At 40.1% G+C, this 16,702-nt stretch overlaps 1 protein-coding gene across 4 annotated transcripts in view; it reads left to right on the forward strand.

The window, feature by feature from the left end:
* The window catches only part of MYO1B (myosin IB), a 195,752-nt gene that overhangs the window by 142,198 nt on the left and 36,852 nt on the right, over positions 1 to 16,702 (forward strand). For all 4 annotated transcript variants that reach the window (XM_075934204.2, XM_075934205.2, XM_075934206.2 and 1 more), the window contains exon 14: positions 14,128 to 14,232. In XM_075934204.2, coding sequence (XP_075790319.2) covers positions 14,128 to 14,232 — 105 coding nt within the window. The remainder of the gene's footprint in view (positions 1 to 14,127; positions 14,233 to 16,702) is intronic.

The raw sequence follows: 16,702 nt of genomic DNA on the forward strand, positions 1-16,702 counted from the left end.
GCTCAGCGATATTCCACGCTGAGCCTCATTTGCATAGCTCTGGCACAAGATCGCGCCAGTATAGACACAGCCTTAGTGTCCAATTCTATTGAATGCTGAGCAACCTCAACTTCCACTGTAGGAGATGAGAGAAGAACTCTATGCCTCACAGCATTGAACTCATGGGTGAAAATCACCCAGATACACAGGGCAATCAAGGGTCAAGAAACAAGGATGGTTTGATATTGGAACTAGAGGTTATTGGAAATTTTCAGGTAGAAGGTTGTGCCATTGGAAAATGCTGATTAGTTGACAATGTAATGTTGTGGAAGCTAGTCAATTTTGATGACATTTTATTTTAAAATAATCTTTGAAAAAGGGGAAACATTTTTGGTAAGTTCAAGATGTTCTATTTTTCTTATTTCAAAATAATTTTTGGTTTATTTTGTATTTATATAATATACAAATTTTAAAATTCAAAATTGGTACATAATATTTCAGTGTTGTTCAAACAAAATGTTTGTTGACCTAATACTGATTTTTGCACAGAAGTTCATTTTCTGAGATTCTTCAAATTTTTTTTTGTTTCAAAATTGTGTATTTTCCTACCAAAAGACCAATATATTTCCCAACTAGCTCTAACTGGAACAAAATCCTAGCATTGAAATGATTAAAATTGATTAAAACCTGTTTACCAAACATTGTGCAGGTATAATGGAATTATTGTTATGGTCAGATAACACTGGTCTACAATTTTTTAGAAGTCGTCTGCTTCAGAGATAAAATGTGCTATTTATTATGTATTTTGATGTGCTGAATTCAAATATGACAATTAAAACAACTGATTGGCTACTGTTTCCAAGATATTTAAGTTTTTACATTTTACGTCTATGTATATTGTGTAGATAGTAGAGTTTTAATCATAAATTGTAAACCTAGGTCTTTTCATGTGTTTATGGTTGCTTTACATGATAATATTTCACCTGTCCTGTTTATGTAACTCTTTAAAAATCAGCAAAAGGGTTATATAAATAAAATTTATTATGAAACAAAAGGCAAAAATTTATTATGTACATAGTTTAGTCCTATTCAGTGTCTACTCGGCGCTTCTTGGCTTGTCATTGGTATTCATTAAATGGAGCATCTCTTGTCGCTGTCCAGCAATAGTCTGCAAGCATTGATGGGCTCCATTTGCCCTGATAGCGTTTCTCCATTGTTGCAATGTCCTGGTGAAATCACTTGCCGTGCTCGTTGCTCACTGCTCTGCAGTTCGGTGGAAAAAAATCTAGATGAGTGCAAAAAATGTATCTTTAGTGACATGTTGCAACCAAGGCTTTTGTATGCCTTAAGGAGGTTTTCCACCAACAACCTGTAGTTGTCTGCCTTGTTGTTTCTGAGAAAATGTATTGCCACTAACTGGAAGGCTTTCCATGCCATCTTTTCCTTGCCACGCAGTGCATGGTCAAATGCATCATCTCGAAGAAGTTCACGAATCTGAGGACCAACAAAGACACCTTCCTTTATCTTAGCTTCACTTAACCTTGGAAATTTTCCACGGAGGTACTTGAAAGCTGCTTGTGTTTTGTCCATGGCCTTGAAAAAGTTCTTCATCAGACCCAGCTTGATGTATAAGGGTGATAACAAAATCTTTCTTGATTCAACAAGTGGTGGATGCTGAACACTTTTCCTCCCAGGCTCCAATGACTGTTGGAGTAGCCAATCTATCTTGCTGTAATGGGAATCTTTTGCACGACTATCCCATTCGCAGAGAAAACAGCAGTACTTTGTGTATCCAGTCTGCAGACCAAGCAAAAGAGCAACAATCTTCAAATCGCCACAAAGCTGCCACTGATGTTGGTCATAGTTTATGCACCTCAAAAGTTGTTTCATGTTGTCATAGGTTTCCTTCATATGGACTGCATGACCAACTGGAATTGATGGCAAAACATTGCCATTATGCAGCAAAACATCCATGACTTCTAGGAATAACATGATGCAATTCATATCGTGTATGATGCAATACCAGCTTCAGATTGCATCATTCATTGTTTTGCCTAAAAAGCAAGTACTGTCCAAACCCAGTGTCAGCCGACGGTCAGGGCTGTGTGTGTGTGTGTGTGTGTGTGTGTGTGTGTGTTTCCGAGAAAAGGTTTAACGTCCGTGTCTTTACTGCTAGGACCGGGGTCCCGTCGCAGAGGGTGGCCAGCAGGCCAACAGATGCCCTGTTATATAGGAAGAGCTTATTACACCTTAGATTTTAGCTGCTAGAACACAGGGGTTCCTTCGCAGCGGGCAGCCTAGGAAAGGTGCCCCAACGGATCTTTGACCGGCTGAAGTTCTTTTAAATTGTGCTTGGTTCTATTACAGCAACTGAAGGAGTCAGGTTAAAGCTTAAACAGTTACAGGTTTATTAAAGAAGCTTATAAATCATATGGTTACAATGGCTATTGCTCTATTTCTTAAATGCTAGCAAATATATATATATATAGAGGTCTTAAAAATGATTACAGGAAAAAGGTAAAGATAGAAAATAGAAATAATGGTACTAAGTGACAGCTTAATCTTTAAAGAGCTCTAACACTATGTATATATATACTTAAACAAAGGACCACATCCAGGTACAATTTTTACCCCTTTCTGTGCCTCTTGACTCCAGCGTGTCAGGCCAGGGCCGGTCTCTCAATTCCTAGGAAAGACGAATACGAGGTAGGCGTCCCCTCTGGAACCTCGGGAGATCAAACACCTAACCCGACTGGCAGATAGATGGTAGATTGACACTCAGAGAAAATGCGCTGCTGGACCCATCTATATACCCCTGGGGGCCCGTATCCTCTTTCTTATCTAAGATGCCGAATTGTACTGGTCCGTTTTGTGGAGCCAGTTCTTACAAGCAAGTTTCAAATTAATTTACACTGGCAAGAGAGATAACTAAATTGTGAGTACTAGACATTTTTTTACTGGGCGAGAGATTCCTCCCCCCGTGGACGGCTGTGTGTTCGTATCAATATGGGTTAAGTCAAGGACACTCCTTGGCAGCCTCTTGGTCAGCAATTGGCGTATCTCTGTTTACAGCCATTCACGGTCACACAGCCTGGGCCTTCTGCTCTGTGTGCCCTGCATGCTCCAGGCAAGCAAAAATGGATGTTACAAGGGGGGGGTTCCTGTCTGGCTACACCCAGTCATAGATTTATTCATAGATCCAGTCAAGGATATATTTTAGTCATTTCTGGTTTAAATTGAGATGCCTTCCCTTTATAACTCACTTATCCTCCGCCATTCTCAAGTCAAGGGTCGTATATACTGACCCAATAGCATATCTTGAAAACTAGAGCCAATCAACAATTTTAAGCATATTTTCGTTCTCAGTGACCCAGAATTAGTAAAGTTTGACTACATTTATTTCAGAAGCATTTTGGCTGTAGAGCAGTGTAATTGAATCTGCATTAAGTAAGTTAAATTAAATAAAAGATACATGGCAAAACCAGTATTTATGGAGTATTTATAACTGATGGTACTGGCCATGTGGTGTCAAATACAATTAAAGAAAGGCTTATAAGAAATAGTTGCATAAAAAAGTACCTGCCATCAAACAAATACATATTAGTAAAACTTCTTGTATATCAAAATAGTGAACTAATGTTATGTAATTAAATGAAAGATTATGTAATATATGCCATATGATAAATATATGAAGATGAAGTGAGATAATCATCTGATACATCTACCAGCTTCAATAATAGAGTCATTTTGTTGGACAGGTGTTTTACAAAAGGATTGTTATGCATATAGAATGTTAGCTGACATATAAGCTAATGGCAGTGAATTTACAGAACTAATTATTATTCTTAGTATTTCTAAGAGATGATTTTAAAATCCCCTTAGGAACCAATTACTGCATGTTTTGTTATCTCTTAAACTAGTATGCACTGTCTTGATGGTAAGAACTATGATAGTATACATGATAGGTTTTTCAGAAGAAAAGAGCATTTGGGATGCCATTCCACATGCAAACTTGTAATGCAAATTTGAAACTTGATTCGGTACATCAAAAGTAGAATTGCTTATTTGAAACTAATCTCAAATAGCTTCTGTTGATCTTGGATCCCTTTTAGACCCCCTTGTAAAATTGCAGCATTAATCCAGAACAGGTATTTTCTGCTGCACGTATTCTCCTGTTTATATTCAGTTAATGTACAAAATCTAAATATTTCCCTTCTTAAATTTTTAAGATCAGCTATGTGAGAAATAAGGGCAGAAAAGTGGAGAAGGAAAGAAACATGTTAGAAAATTCAGGATGGATGGTACTTATTTTTCATCTTTTGCCTAGTCTTTGGCAAACTGGTATCTTCTCTATTTACAGAGGAAGGGATGACATCTTAAAACCAGAATAAAATGTTACCATGACATCCTATTATTCTCTTGGTTTCTCCAATTTAGTTAGTATAATTTACCATGCTTTGCACGGGTGTCTTTACAATTGTCATCTGGACACCGTAATAGTAGTTGAATTAAAATCTGGACAAAACAATCAACTCCAGAAAACTTCAGCCATCCACATGGTAAATGATCCATTTGATCAAACATGGTATAAATTTCATAGCCCAAATTTAATATGCATATACTTCAGACCTGATGACAATGTCATGATTAGCAACACATCTTTTCTTTTTAGAGTTCTGATTATGATGATTGCTTTTTAAAAAAAGAAGTACAAATATGAGGGTGAGGCTCCAGAATATCTTGCTGAAGACTTACATTAAGGAAGGGTGGTTTTGTGTTTATAGCAAATAGGTTTCGGAAGGTCTAAGATTTATTCTCAGCTCTATCACAAGCTTTCTAACATCTAGTCTAAGTCTTTTATAACGTCTTTATCTAAGTTTCTCCACCTGTAACATGGGAACAGTAATACCTACCTCTCAGTGGTTGTAGTGGAATGTACTGGCATCTTTAAGAGAAATGGCTGCTAGCCCATAGTAGGGGCATGCTCTTGCATTAAAAAAGAAACCAACAACGTCTGCAAGAAATTTTCCTCACCACCTTGTAGTCCCTTCAGGTCTCTAGACAGGCTTCCTCCAAATCCTACCGCCACTCAAGCTCTCCCTAAATGAGGCCCACAGGTTTTTCTTTTGTGTAACGCTGGCAATGCCTTCTGACAGTCTCTCCTGATCGCAGCACACTTTGCTGCAGTGGGATAGTGATTATTTTAAATCGTCTGACAGCAGATGTAATAGAGGTACACTCCAAAAAACTGCATTAGCTAGTTAATGGAAGTGTTGTATCAACAATTCAGCTGACAGCAGAATGTGTGTTTAAGAGTAGAACTGTCTTAATCTGTTGTTTACTAAGAGCCGGTACATGCAGGGAATCATAGAATCCTAGGGCTGGAAGAGACCTCAGGAGGTCATCAAGTCCAGCTCCCTGCCCAAAGCAGGACCAACCCCAACTCAATCATCCCAGCCAGGGCTTTGTCAAGCTGGGACTTAAAAACCTCTAGGGATGGAGACTCCACCACCTCCCTAGGTAACCCATCCCAGTGCTTTACCACCCTCCTAGGGAAATAGTTTTTCCTAATATCCAACCTAGACCTCTCCCACCACAACTTGAGACCCTTGCTCCTTGTTCTGCCATCCGCCACTGCTGAGAACAGCCTCTCTCCAGCCTCTTTGGAACTTCCCTTCAGGTAGTTAAAAGCTGCTATCAAATCCCCCCTCACTCTTCTCTTCTGCAGACTAAGTAAGCCCAAATCCCTCAGCCTCTCTTAATAGATCTTGTGCTCCAGCCCCCTAATCATTTTGGCTGCCATCCCACTGGGCCCTCTCAATGTGTTCACATCCTTTCTATAATAGGAGGCCCAGAACTGGACGCAATACTCCAGATGTGGCCTCCCCAGTGCCAAGTAAAGGGAAATAATCACTTTTCTAGCTCTGCTGGAAATGCTCTTCCTAATGCACCCTAATATGCCATTAGCCTTCTTGGCTACAAGGGCACACTATTGACTCAAGTTGGTTACCCCTGAGTGCTGGCTCCCACCTGTCCGCAGTGTGTAAACATGTTTATAAAAATAAACATCTTTTAGAGTCACTGGTCAGAGTGGAGATTTTAAAATATATTTTATAAAAATGGATTCATTGATTTTTAACTTCATTTTTGTTAAGAAATAATAGAAGCTCATTCTGTAAACATTCATCAACACTATAAACATTGATTGTGAGCTTTTAAAAATGGATGACATCATTATTTTGAAGATCAAAATATAGACTACACAAAGTCTGAGTGTGCTAAAGGGTTGTCCCCTAAAGCATTGACTTAAATCCATGATGTGTCACTGGACCAACACTATTTAGTAGGTCCTTACTGTCTCCAATTTCTGTAGTTCTAGGATTAATTTGCTAAACTGTGTTTTGATGTGATTATATCTAAGTTTTCTTTGTGTAACCCACACAAGCTATGTTTGTTGAAGCCGAAGTTGATTCTTGCTCCTCCCACTCACCACTTGGGTTTAGTGTGCATGTACCAAAAAATCAGATTGGAGCAAGATGGGTTCAGAAAGATGGGCCTAATTATCTGCCTTTGCCCCGTGAAATCACTGGATGTTTTGTCATTGCATTAATAGGAGAAGGGGTGGGCCTGGTTAACTAACTGTGGAATCTGTGTGATTTGGACGTAATGTTGTTACATTTTCATGTCATTAGTGGGAAGTATATTTTGGAAGTTTTGTGTATATGGGCATCTTAAATACGTACATTTAAATGTCATGCTTCTAGGGTTCTTTGCCTAGAGATGTATCTTTACAGAAATCATGCAATTAATCTGCTTTTCTTGAGCATTTTTTCTTTGATTTGTGTGAATGTTCACGGAGGTGAACACAAAAATGGGACCACAGAGAATTCCTCTTGAAATCGAAGTAAAAATTAGTAGGCTATGTTTTGTTGGATTTGCTGAAGCCTTTATGTTGTGTTTTGTGGTATTTGTTGAGGTCTTCATATTATTATGGTGACGTTTTTCCCTCTCAAAGATAACGTCCATGGTTCTAAAAAAAATTCAACAGTTCTGTCGATGGATGTGTTAAACATACAACTGACTGTGTGAGGCTTCTCTTCAGTGCTCATCGCTACAGTATTTAAGCTCTTTGATCCCTAAAGGACTTCAAGGAATAAATATTAAACAAAAAATACCTGTGGAAACATCACGGAGATGGAAAATTTAGACTCTTCTGACTTGAATTTTTTGTGACTAGGAGAATACCTCTGTGATCTTTCTCTCCTACTTGCATTCTTCTGTCAGCATTTCCACCTTCCAAGCATCTATCTTCTGTAGTTACTCCTTTACAAATCAAGTCCCATTTGCACATCTGTTAAAATCTCCATCCTTCCCCTCCTCCTACCCATGACTTCACATCTGGATATAGGTTAAATCTGCAGGCCTTATGCTCAGTGCATCACATCATTCCTTTCAGTGAACCAAGAATCTAAGCTTTCCTTTATGGTCTCCCTTCTTAGCAATTTTTCCTCTGCAATTGGAAGTAGTCAAAGCTTGGTGCCAGAACTGGTCTGAATTGTCCATCTACCTTGGGCAATGACTTGTACTCACTGTTGTTATCAGTTAACTGTGTTTGATATGCTAAGGCAAAGGGAACAAACCATGAAGAGATAGCACATTGATGTAGATGTAAAAAAAGTAGTTGCCTAATTTACCCACAGACAGCATGATTCTGCAACAGAGAGCAGATTTTAGCCCCGTAGCTCTATATATTCCAAGAATTTACAGTGAAAAATGTCACCAAACGAGACTCTGAAGTCAAATAATTTTACACCTAATAACAAAGAAAAATGTGTACGTTCAAGAGTGTGTATCTGAAACCAGGTGTGGATTTGGTCATGTTGAATCCATGCACTGTCTCAGGACTAGACTGACATGGTTACCATTCACTGTCACAACTGATTAACAATTGAGAGAATGAGCTTTTGGTCGGTTAATCATCTGCATCTACTTTCGATGTGAGTTTGTATCTGTCAGGTGATGTTGCATTTGCTAGCATCTTTCGTTTAACTTGGGAAACAATGTTCTTTAGCCTATGAAGGTGATCTTGCTTTGCTGTGCCTTCCCAGGCACAGCCAGTATAGTACTGCTATACAATGCAATGATTTAATGGATGTTTCCAGCATTAAAAGAGCAGACTACATCATGGAAAAGAAGCATCCCTGGTAAAGTGCAAGGTTTCTGATCATTAAGACTTTTTCCTACACTATTTGAAATTCAACATCTTTTATAGAGAAGCTTTGAATCTAAAAATATTGTTCCTACCCCCCTCCCCCATTTGAGTCCTAATTATCATTAAAGCACTTACTATCTCTAGATCAGAAAAGCAACAAATATTGTATGACACTAGAAAATGTATGTTATTACTTTCTCAAGTGAAGTTTGGTGGGCCGCAGTCACTTTATCTGGATGCTAATCAGTAGTGAGGGAAAAAAACAATTAACCACCCCCCCCCCCCCCCACCACCAATCCCTCTCCTCTCCCCCAAAGCCTCAGTGAGAAGATTATAAAATACTAGGTTTATTTCATGGAAGCAGTGTAGTGAGTTGGCCAGTAGACTTCAAAGTGCATCTAATTGAGAGAGTATGTTATTCAAGGACTTTTATTATATTACTGAATTATGTAAATATACAAAATGCACATAATGTGTTAATGTGATATCTTGATAGTAGCTTTTTTTCAATTCAGTATTTGCCTGGAAGTAAATATTCTAGTTGGAGTAGAATTTCAGAGAGCTGTGAGAAGAAATGTCTTTCCTCAACATTTAACTTAAGTTAAAGTCTTGATGAATGTCTGTAGGTGCAGTTATCCTGTATTAAGGCATTAGTACTTGCGGAAGTTAGAGTACACTTTCTCTTATTGCAATTATATTTTGGCCATCAACACTGTAATTTGTGCAAATGCTAATAATAAAGCTGCACTGTTTAAATGGGTTGCTAGAGAGATAAATTCTAGTATCTTGATGGTTTTAAATCAAATTTAATTTCCTATTTTAGATTGCTTGTAAAGGAAAGAAATATGTAGATTTTTGGTTTTGCTTTTCTTTACAAAGTGTAAGAATGCATCTTTTTAAAACGCAAATTTGAAAAACGTTTCCGTGTGTGAATAATAATATAAACATTTTATTTGTGTAACATATGCATACAAGTCTGTAGAATTTAGTACTAATCACTATTCCATATGGAGGTGCTTACCATATGGAGATGCTTATCCTGTAACAAGGTTTATCGATTAAATAGATGATTTACCTGGCATTGCTTGAGTCCTTAACTCAATTTGTGTTTTTTGGAAAATAAAATGAAAATGTTTGTGCTTCATTTGAATCATTGCTCTGGGGTGGTACTGGGGAAGAGAGGTTCAGTATGCTGGCTGCCTCGGGGGAGAGAGAACTATCCCAGCACACCTCAGCAGGTGGGGGCCAGGTGAGAAGCCCCTCTCCATTGCTGCTGCAGCTCAGTCTCCAAGGAGCAGAGCATGTCCCCTAATTGAGGCATGTCCAGGTTCATCTGTCCCCTGTGCTCGCCAGCCAGAGTGAGGAATGCAGCAAACAGTGCACTTTTCCCTCGCTCCCTGAGGAAGGGGAACAGCCAGCAATGTTCCTGTACCAATCAGGGAGGAAAGGAGAGCTTCAGTCCTTCCTCCCGCCCACCTTAAATAGTGCAACAAGGGTGGGAGGCTCGGGGCTTGAACGGTCCTGGATTGGGATGGGGCGAGGCGTGCCCCCAACCAGCCACTTTCCTGTGCCTTGTGATTCTGTCTCTTTCTGTTTTATGAGAAGCAATCCCATTCCAAGCATGTCCCATTTTCCTGGCACAACCAAGCCCTTAAAGCAACTTAAGTTATAAGAGGAAACTGTATACTAAATCTGGTGGTCTAAGCTCTTACTGTTTAGGAGTTCTTGAACAGACAGACAAACTCTCTCAAATATATGGTCATAGTAAAGTCTCATTTGTGACTGTCCAAGCCACATGCTGCTCACTGGCTAGGGAGAAGAGCAGCATGGGAAAATTCCTGTTTTAGGTCATATTGCCAAATAATGCAGGCACCTCTACATACGGCGTAATTTATATTTATAGTGCATTTTACATCTTCAGTGTGATGTACAAGCTATGGAAATAAAGTTATTATATAAAACTAAATAAAGACTAAAAAATGCAACTGTACAACCATGTATACCAGCATTCATTGTGCAACTTTGTGTGCTGTAATGCTACAGAAATTGTATATGAACTGATTGCAGTTTATGTAATTTTGTCTTTTTGCTACAGAATGCAGTAAGTATGATTTGTTTGCAGTGAGATTTGGTGCATGCTACATTTTATCTTCTTTCTAGAGCTGTGCAAATTTTACCAATCCTGATCTGTAATTAAGCTTTGAAGGAGGGTCACGATCTGAAGGAGCTGCAAAAATTGTTGGGGTGTATTTAGACAGCAACTAGACACCCACAACTGGCATGTGCCAGCTGACTTGGACTTGCAGGGAACAGGGTGTTAGGGCTATTTGATTGTTTTGTAATTATCCTGTTTTGGAGTCCAGACTGTAGGACCCAGTGAGGTGAGCAGAACAGGCAACCATCAAATGATTCATCCACTCCCACTGCTCACTCGCAGCCTCTGACAAACAAAGACTAGGGACACCATTCCTGCCCATCCTGGCTAATTGCCATTGATGGACTTATCCTCCATGAATTTGTCTAGCACTTTCTTGAACCCTGTTCTAGTGTTGGACTTTACGATATCCTCTGACAAGGAGTTCCACAGGTTGATTGCATTGTGTGAAAAAGTACTTGCTTTTGTTTGATTTAAACATGCTATCTATTAATTTCATTTGGTGACCCTAGTTCTTGTTTGTGGAGGAGTAAATAACTCTTTATTCATTTTCCACACCAGTCATGATTTTATAGACCTTTATCATATTCCACTTTAGTTATCTATTCCATGCAAAAAAGACCCAGTGTTATTAATCTCTCCTTGTATGGCAGCCAGTCTGTATTCCTAATAATTTTTGTTGTTCTTTTTCGGAACCTTTTTCAATGCTAAGATACATTTTTGAGATGGGGCGCCCGCATCCGCATACATTAATTATTCAAGATGCGGGCATACCATGGATTTCTATAGAAGTAATAGGATACTCTGTCTTATTCTCTATCCCTTTCTCAATCCTTGCTAACATTTGCTTTTTTCACTGCTGCTGCACATTGAGTGGATATTTTCAGAGTACTATCCACACTGACTCCAAGATACCTCTTTTTAGTGGTAATAGCTAATTTAGTCCCCATCATATTAGATGTATAGTTTGGATTATGTTGTCCAGGTGGGTGGGAGGGCCCCAAGAGTTTGGGCTCCTGCCCAAACCAGGAAGTCTAAACAGCAATAAAACATCCCCACAGCCCAAGTCCATCAAGCTGGGGTTGGTTGGCATTGGCCTGCTACAAGTGTCTAGTTTTTGTGTAGACTAGGCTTTGAGATCTGCTTTGATTTTGCTTTAGCTTAAACCCAAGTTGATCTGGGTACCTGTGCTACTTCAGCTTTTCCTAATCTGTTTGAGTGTGTTCTTAATCGTGGTGTTAGTACCTCCGCAGCTAGTTGATTAAACCTATGTTTATAAAAGTGCAGGTTTTTTATTATCAAGAAATGTCAGTCTGACTTCAGCTTCAAAGGTGCTATGTAGGTAGGGTTGCCAGGAATCCGATTTTCAACCAGAACACCAGGTTGAAAAGGGCTCCTGATGGCTCCTGTCAGTGTCACTAACCAGGCTGCTAAAAGTCTAGCTAGTGGTGCAGCAGAGCAAAGGCAGGCGCCTTTCCTGAGTGGATCCTGGAAGGGGCTGGCATGTCTGGGTGCTATACACGGATGTTAAGAGGTGGGTAATTGACTAATCGTGTAGTCAGTACAATTCCTATCGGCTACACAATTAGTTGATAAGGGAAGGCGCTCTGTCCTGGCTTGCACAGGTCCAGGAGCTACACCTCCCTAGCAACCCCTGCCCGTGGCAGCAGCAGCCTCCCCTGCTCTTTCCATCTCCCTCATCTCTTCCACCTCCCGCCCCCCCCCTCCCGCTGTCTCTGAAAGAGTGGGGAGCAGGCAGCACTGAGGAAACAGTGCTGGGGGAAATCGGCTTTTAAGCAACACTCCTGTTCTCTCCCCGTCCCTCCTTCTGCTTCTGATACCCCAAGCACCAGCTCCACAGCTCCCATTGGCCAGGAACCAGTGAAAGTTGCAGAGGTGACGCCTGTGGGCCTGGGCAGTGCACAGTTCCCGCCCCTTCTTCCCCAGCCTAAGAGCCAGACATGAGGTTGTTTCCAGATGCCACCTAAAATAAACATCACTTGGAGCCTGCACCCTGAACCCCCTCCTATGCCACAACCCCCTCCCACACCGCAAACCCCTCATTCCTACCCGCATCCTAGATCTTGCACACCCAGCCAGAGCCTTACCTCCTCCTGTATCCCAGCCCAATGAAAACAGACATGTGAGGGAGAGAGCAAATGATGTAGAACAGTATTTCCCAAATGGTGTTCCACGGAACCCTGGGGTTCTGCGAAGTGAAAATAAGGGTTCAGTGAGAAAATTCCATTACAATAACATTTTATGACTTAAATATTTTTGTACACATTAAATGTGTTTTTTTTTTTGTTTTTAAATATGTGCAATTAAACTAGATGTTGATCTCATGACCTTGTTTAGCATTTGTTTATTATTGTCCTTACTTATTTGTGGTCTACTTTTTCAGCTCCACATATTAGACTGTTATTAGTGGTTCCACAACATTCTTTTGAGTTTAAAAGGGTTCCGTGGCCAAATAAAATTGGGAAACACTGATGTAGAGAGTGGGGAAGGAGTGAGCAAGGGGTGTTTCTTGGGGAAGGGAGCATATATGTGCATTCAGTTTTTAACTATCAGAAAATTGGCAAGCCTGTATGTAGCAGACTTGTTGCCAGGTATAACTTCATGGTTTAGTTTGTTACACAAATCTCATCAATCCTCCAAAACAACCAAAGACAGCCATACTAGCTAGTAAAAAAGTAAAATGTTGGAATGTCTTTAATGAAGAAGGAAAGAACTGTAGTAATAACTAGACTTACTTTTACATCATTATAATTAAAATCATTCTAATAGATATGCATATTTAAGGTGTTAATGAGTTATGAACACTTACTAATAAAAAAAATAGAGCCTAGGATGTATCCTTTTGTCCATGTTAAGCAAGTATCAGAACATGGGTATCTGGCAGCTAGATGCCTTGATTTTAAGATAACTGAAATAAAAAGTGAAATTCTGGCCCCTTGGAATTTTATGACAGTTACACTAATGGTTTCAGCGGTTTCCTAGAGTTTAGGAACTTGTCCCAACAGTAGTGGCAGAGAGTCTGAAGTTTATTATTTTGGGAGTGTGCTGTGATAATATCCAAATGATGACATTCCATAGTTTGATATGTCCTGCAGTGCTGCTCCGAGTGGCCACAGGCCCAGCTAGTCAGTCCATAGGGAAATGTGATATTTCATTTATGATGGATCTTATAACAGTACTGATAATGGACTTGTTTCGTCTGCTCTGTCAGGCAGAGTTGGTTAATCCATGAATGGAGTATCAGATTTAAAACAACAACAACAAACAACCCACAGTGTTAGAGAGTAGACTGTCATCTGTGTTTGCTATGCAGGGTATAGAGGTTTCATGGTGTATGTCTCAGAACCCGCAGAAACCTCCCTATAGAGGCGCCCCGTGGAACACATGCTCAGGGTCAGGGGGAGTCCCTCTCTACGTGATCTCTTTGCTCTAAAGTTATGGGAAATTACCATGTCAGATTATGGTAGCCCCATTTTAACACCCTGCTATGTGGAAATAATGAAGAAACACCGTAAATCAAATGTGCAGAGTTTCCAGACCCTTAGAGTGGGGAAAATCACATGAGAAGATTTGACCCTCAATTTTGAAATTGTAATCCATTTTTAACAATGCCTACATGGAAATGGCACTTTTAAAACCAGAAAGAGTAGCCAAGAAAGCTGCTTGTAGCCTCAAGTCCTTTGCAGTAACTTTTACTCAGCTGAATTCCAGAGCATGGTGCGTACAACAGATGAACAGAAGATGTTGATTTATTTTGCAGGACAACAGCTTTGAGCAGTTCATTATTAACTATTGTAATGAGAAGCTACAGCAGATCTTCATTGAACTCACCCTCAAAGAAGAGCAGGAGGAATACATACGAGAGGTAATGTTCAAATTCAATTGTTTGTATGCTCACTTCTTACCTGCTTGCCGCTCTTTCTGAACTTGAGCCTGCCAGGGAGAGGAGCTCTGTTTGTTGCCACATAGTTCCCAAGGTACCTGTGCCTATCATCCCCACTTTGGTCTTGAACCTCTGTAACCTTTTTCAGGGCAGAATTCCAAGTCGCACTCCTAGACTGGGGATTTAGATGTCCTGTCATTGGGCCTGTGCCTCTCGTCACAGTTTCATGATAGTTCTGTAAAAGTGTTTGTGTGTGCATATCTGTCAGACATGGGGCCCCTTCATTCCCCCGTGTCAGGCTGGTCACTTCATACAGTTTTCAAGCCTTTGGCTTCTTGAATGAGTCTGTAGTTTTTCCAAGTGGTTTCGCTGAACTTGTTTACCCTGCCTAGGGATTTGTATTAATTACTCCCTAGTGATATTAGTTCTTGCAGGAAACCTGTTAGCTCCAGAAGAAAAAGTTATTTGTGTGTAAAACAGACTGAACTTTCAGATGGATGCATTATTAGTGACACGTGAATGATCATTCTCAGGTCAGTAAGGTAGACGGCATGGGAGAAAATATGGTGGCAGTATTTATGTATAGATTTCTCTGAGGGCATGTCTAAACCTGTAGTTCTCTAACTGGAGTCTGAGGACCACTGGGCAAAGGGGAGCAAGCAGGTTTCAGGAGGGCTCTACTAGAATAGCACAGAGAGCAAGGCCGGCATTAGAATTGCCCAGGGCAAAAGCTGAAAGTAGAGTCTTGTCACCTGGGACTGAAGGGCACAAGCTGGAACTAGAATCTTGTCACCTGGGACTGAAATCTAAGCCAAGCAACTTAGCATCATGGGGTGCCATATGGCACGGACCCCCAGACAGTTGCCCTACTTGCTACCCCCTTATATAGGTCGTGGCTTTTTATCCACTGGATATGCAGAAAAACAGTTGTGGCATAGGCATGGGAATTAAGCATGCAGGGGGTCCTGCAGCACCCCCAGGCTCATGGCTTAGTGCCTGGCATCCCTGCTGCCAGCCTCAGCTTGGGGGGGGGGGGGGGGAATGATAAGACAGGAATCAGGGGTATTGGATTTCATCATCCCCGCTCTTAAAAATGTTCCCACGCCACTGTGTTGTGGCACAGGTGGATGGGGGAGTTTGTATAGCATGTTGGGGAGGCCTCAGAAGATGATTAAGATCTTCTGGTCGAAACAACAACAAACAACCCCCAGCCTGCAGCAGTGAGTCTCAGAGCCTGCCAACTGACTTGGCATTGTGTTCCAAGACTGAAAATAGTCTAGACGTTCATGGTTGGGTTGGAGCCCAGGCTTTGAGACCCTTCTCCCTGACAAAGTTTCAGAGTCTAAGTTCCAACCCAAGCCCAAACATCTACGTGGCTATTTTTAGTCCTGCAGTACCAGCCTTGTACTCCCGAGTCAGTTGGCCTGGACTCTGAAACTTGCTGATGTAGTTCTTTGTTTGCTCTGTAGATATGCCCTTTGTTTTCTGCAATGAGTTCTTACAATAAGCCATGCGTGCTATTCTAAGAACAAACTGTAAAGATGAGTTTTGGAGCCTTAATTACTATACTTTGGTGTACAGTGGCTGTACAATGTTTTTATTGATTGTAGCAATGTGCCCCACTAAAGTATGTACAGGCCATAGGAAATATCCTTCAAAACTTTAGAAACTTGTGTGTGCTGACTGTATTGAGACTGAATGGCACTGTTGTGTAGTGTAAATATTTTTGAAAATTGGGTAGACTCTTCCTGCCTATAATCATTAAGGCAACGTGGCACTTTGGCAAACTTTTTTTCTTTTTTTCCTTCCTTTATTGGTCAAGCAGTTGAAAAGATAATTACTGTAATTTACTTCATGAGTTTGATTTCAAGCTTGTTGAAGAAACTAAGTATGAAACTGAAATAATTGCATTTTTACTTTATAAATTTGACTTTGTTCCTTCAGGTTTGAAGCTGTAATGGTTTTTTCTGTCGTTAATTGTCATCTGGTGTAGGGTTATTCCATACTTGGAAGTTCTACTGTTGATTTTAATATTTTAATTTTTTCAAATATCTGAATAACAGCCAGACTCAACTGCTGTTTCCAGATGATCTCATCTAAATTTAGCTTTTTTTTTTTTTCTTCTGTCATGAACAAAAATTAAGAACAGAAAAACCTTGGTCTTAGATTCTTGTACTGAAATTACGACTTATTTCCTTTATAAACATTATAAGTGTACACACAGCATTACTGACCCAAGGCCTTGCAGTATAAAATTTTGGCTTGTTTCCAATGAAGTGCATGGGAAATTGACATAGATTGAGAAAGGGAATGGAAAGCAAGTCTGGAAGCTATTCAAGGGCGTTCATTTTTGCCAAATAGCGTTAGTGGTAGATTTTATTTTTAAAAATGCAATGTTAGGGTCCAAAAATCTGCATATATAGGGCTGACTTTTAGAAAGAGTTTTTTAATA

This window comes from Pelodiscus sinensis, chromosome 7, assembly GCF_052426305.1.
Source record: "Pelodiscus sinensis isolate ZL-2025 chromosome 7, ASM5242630v1, whole genome shotgun sequence".
Classification (NCBI taxonomy): domain Eukaryota; kingdom Metazoa; phylum Chordata; order Testudines; family Trionychidae; genus Pelodiscus; species Pelodiscus sinensis.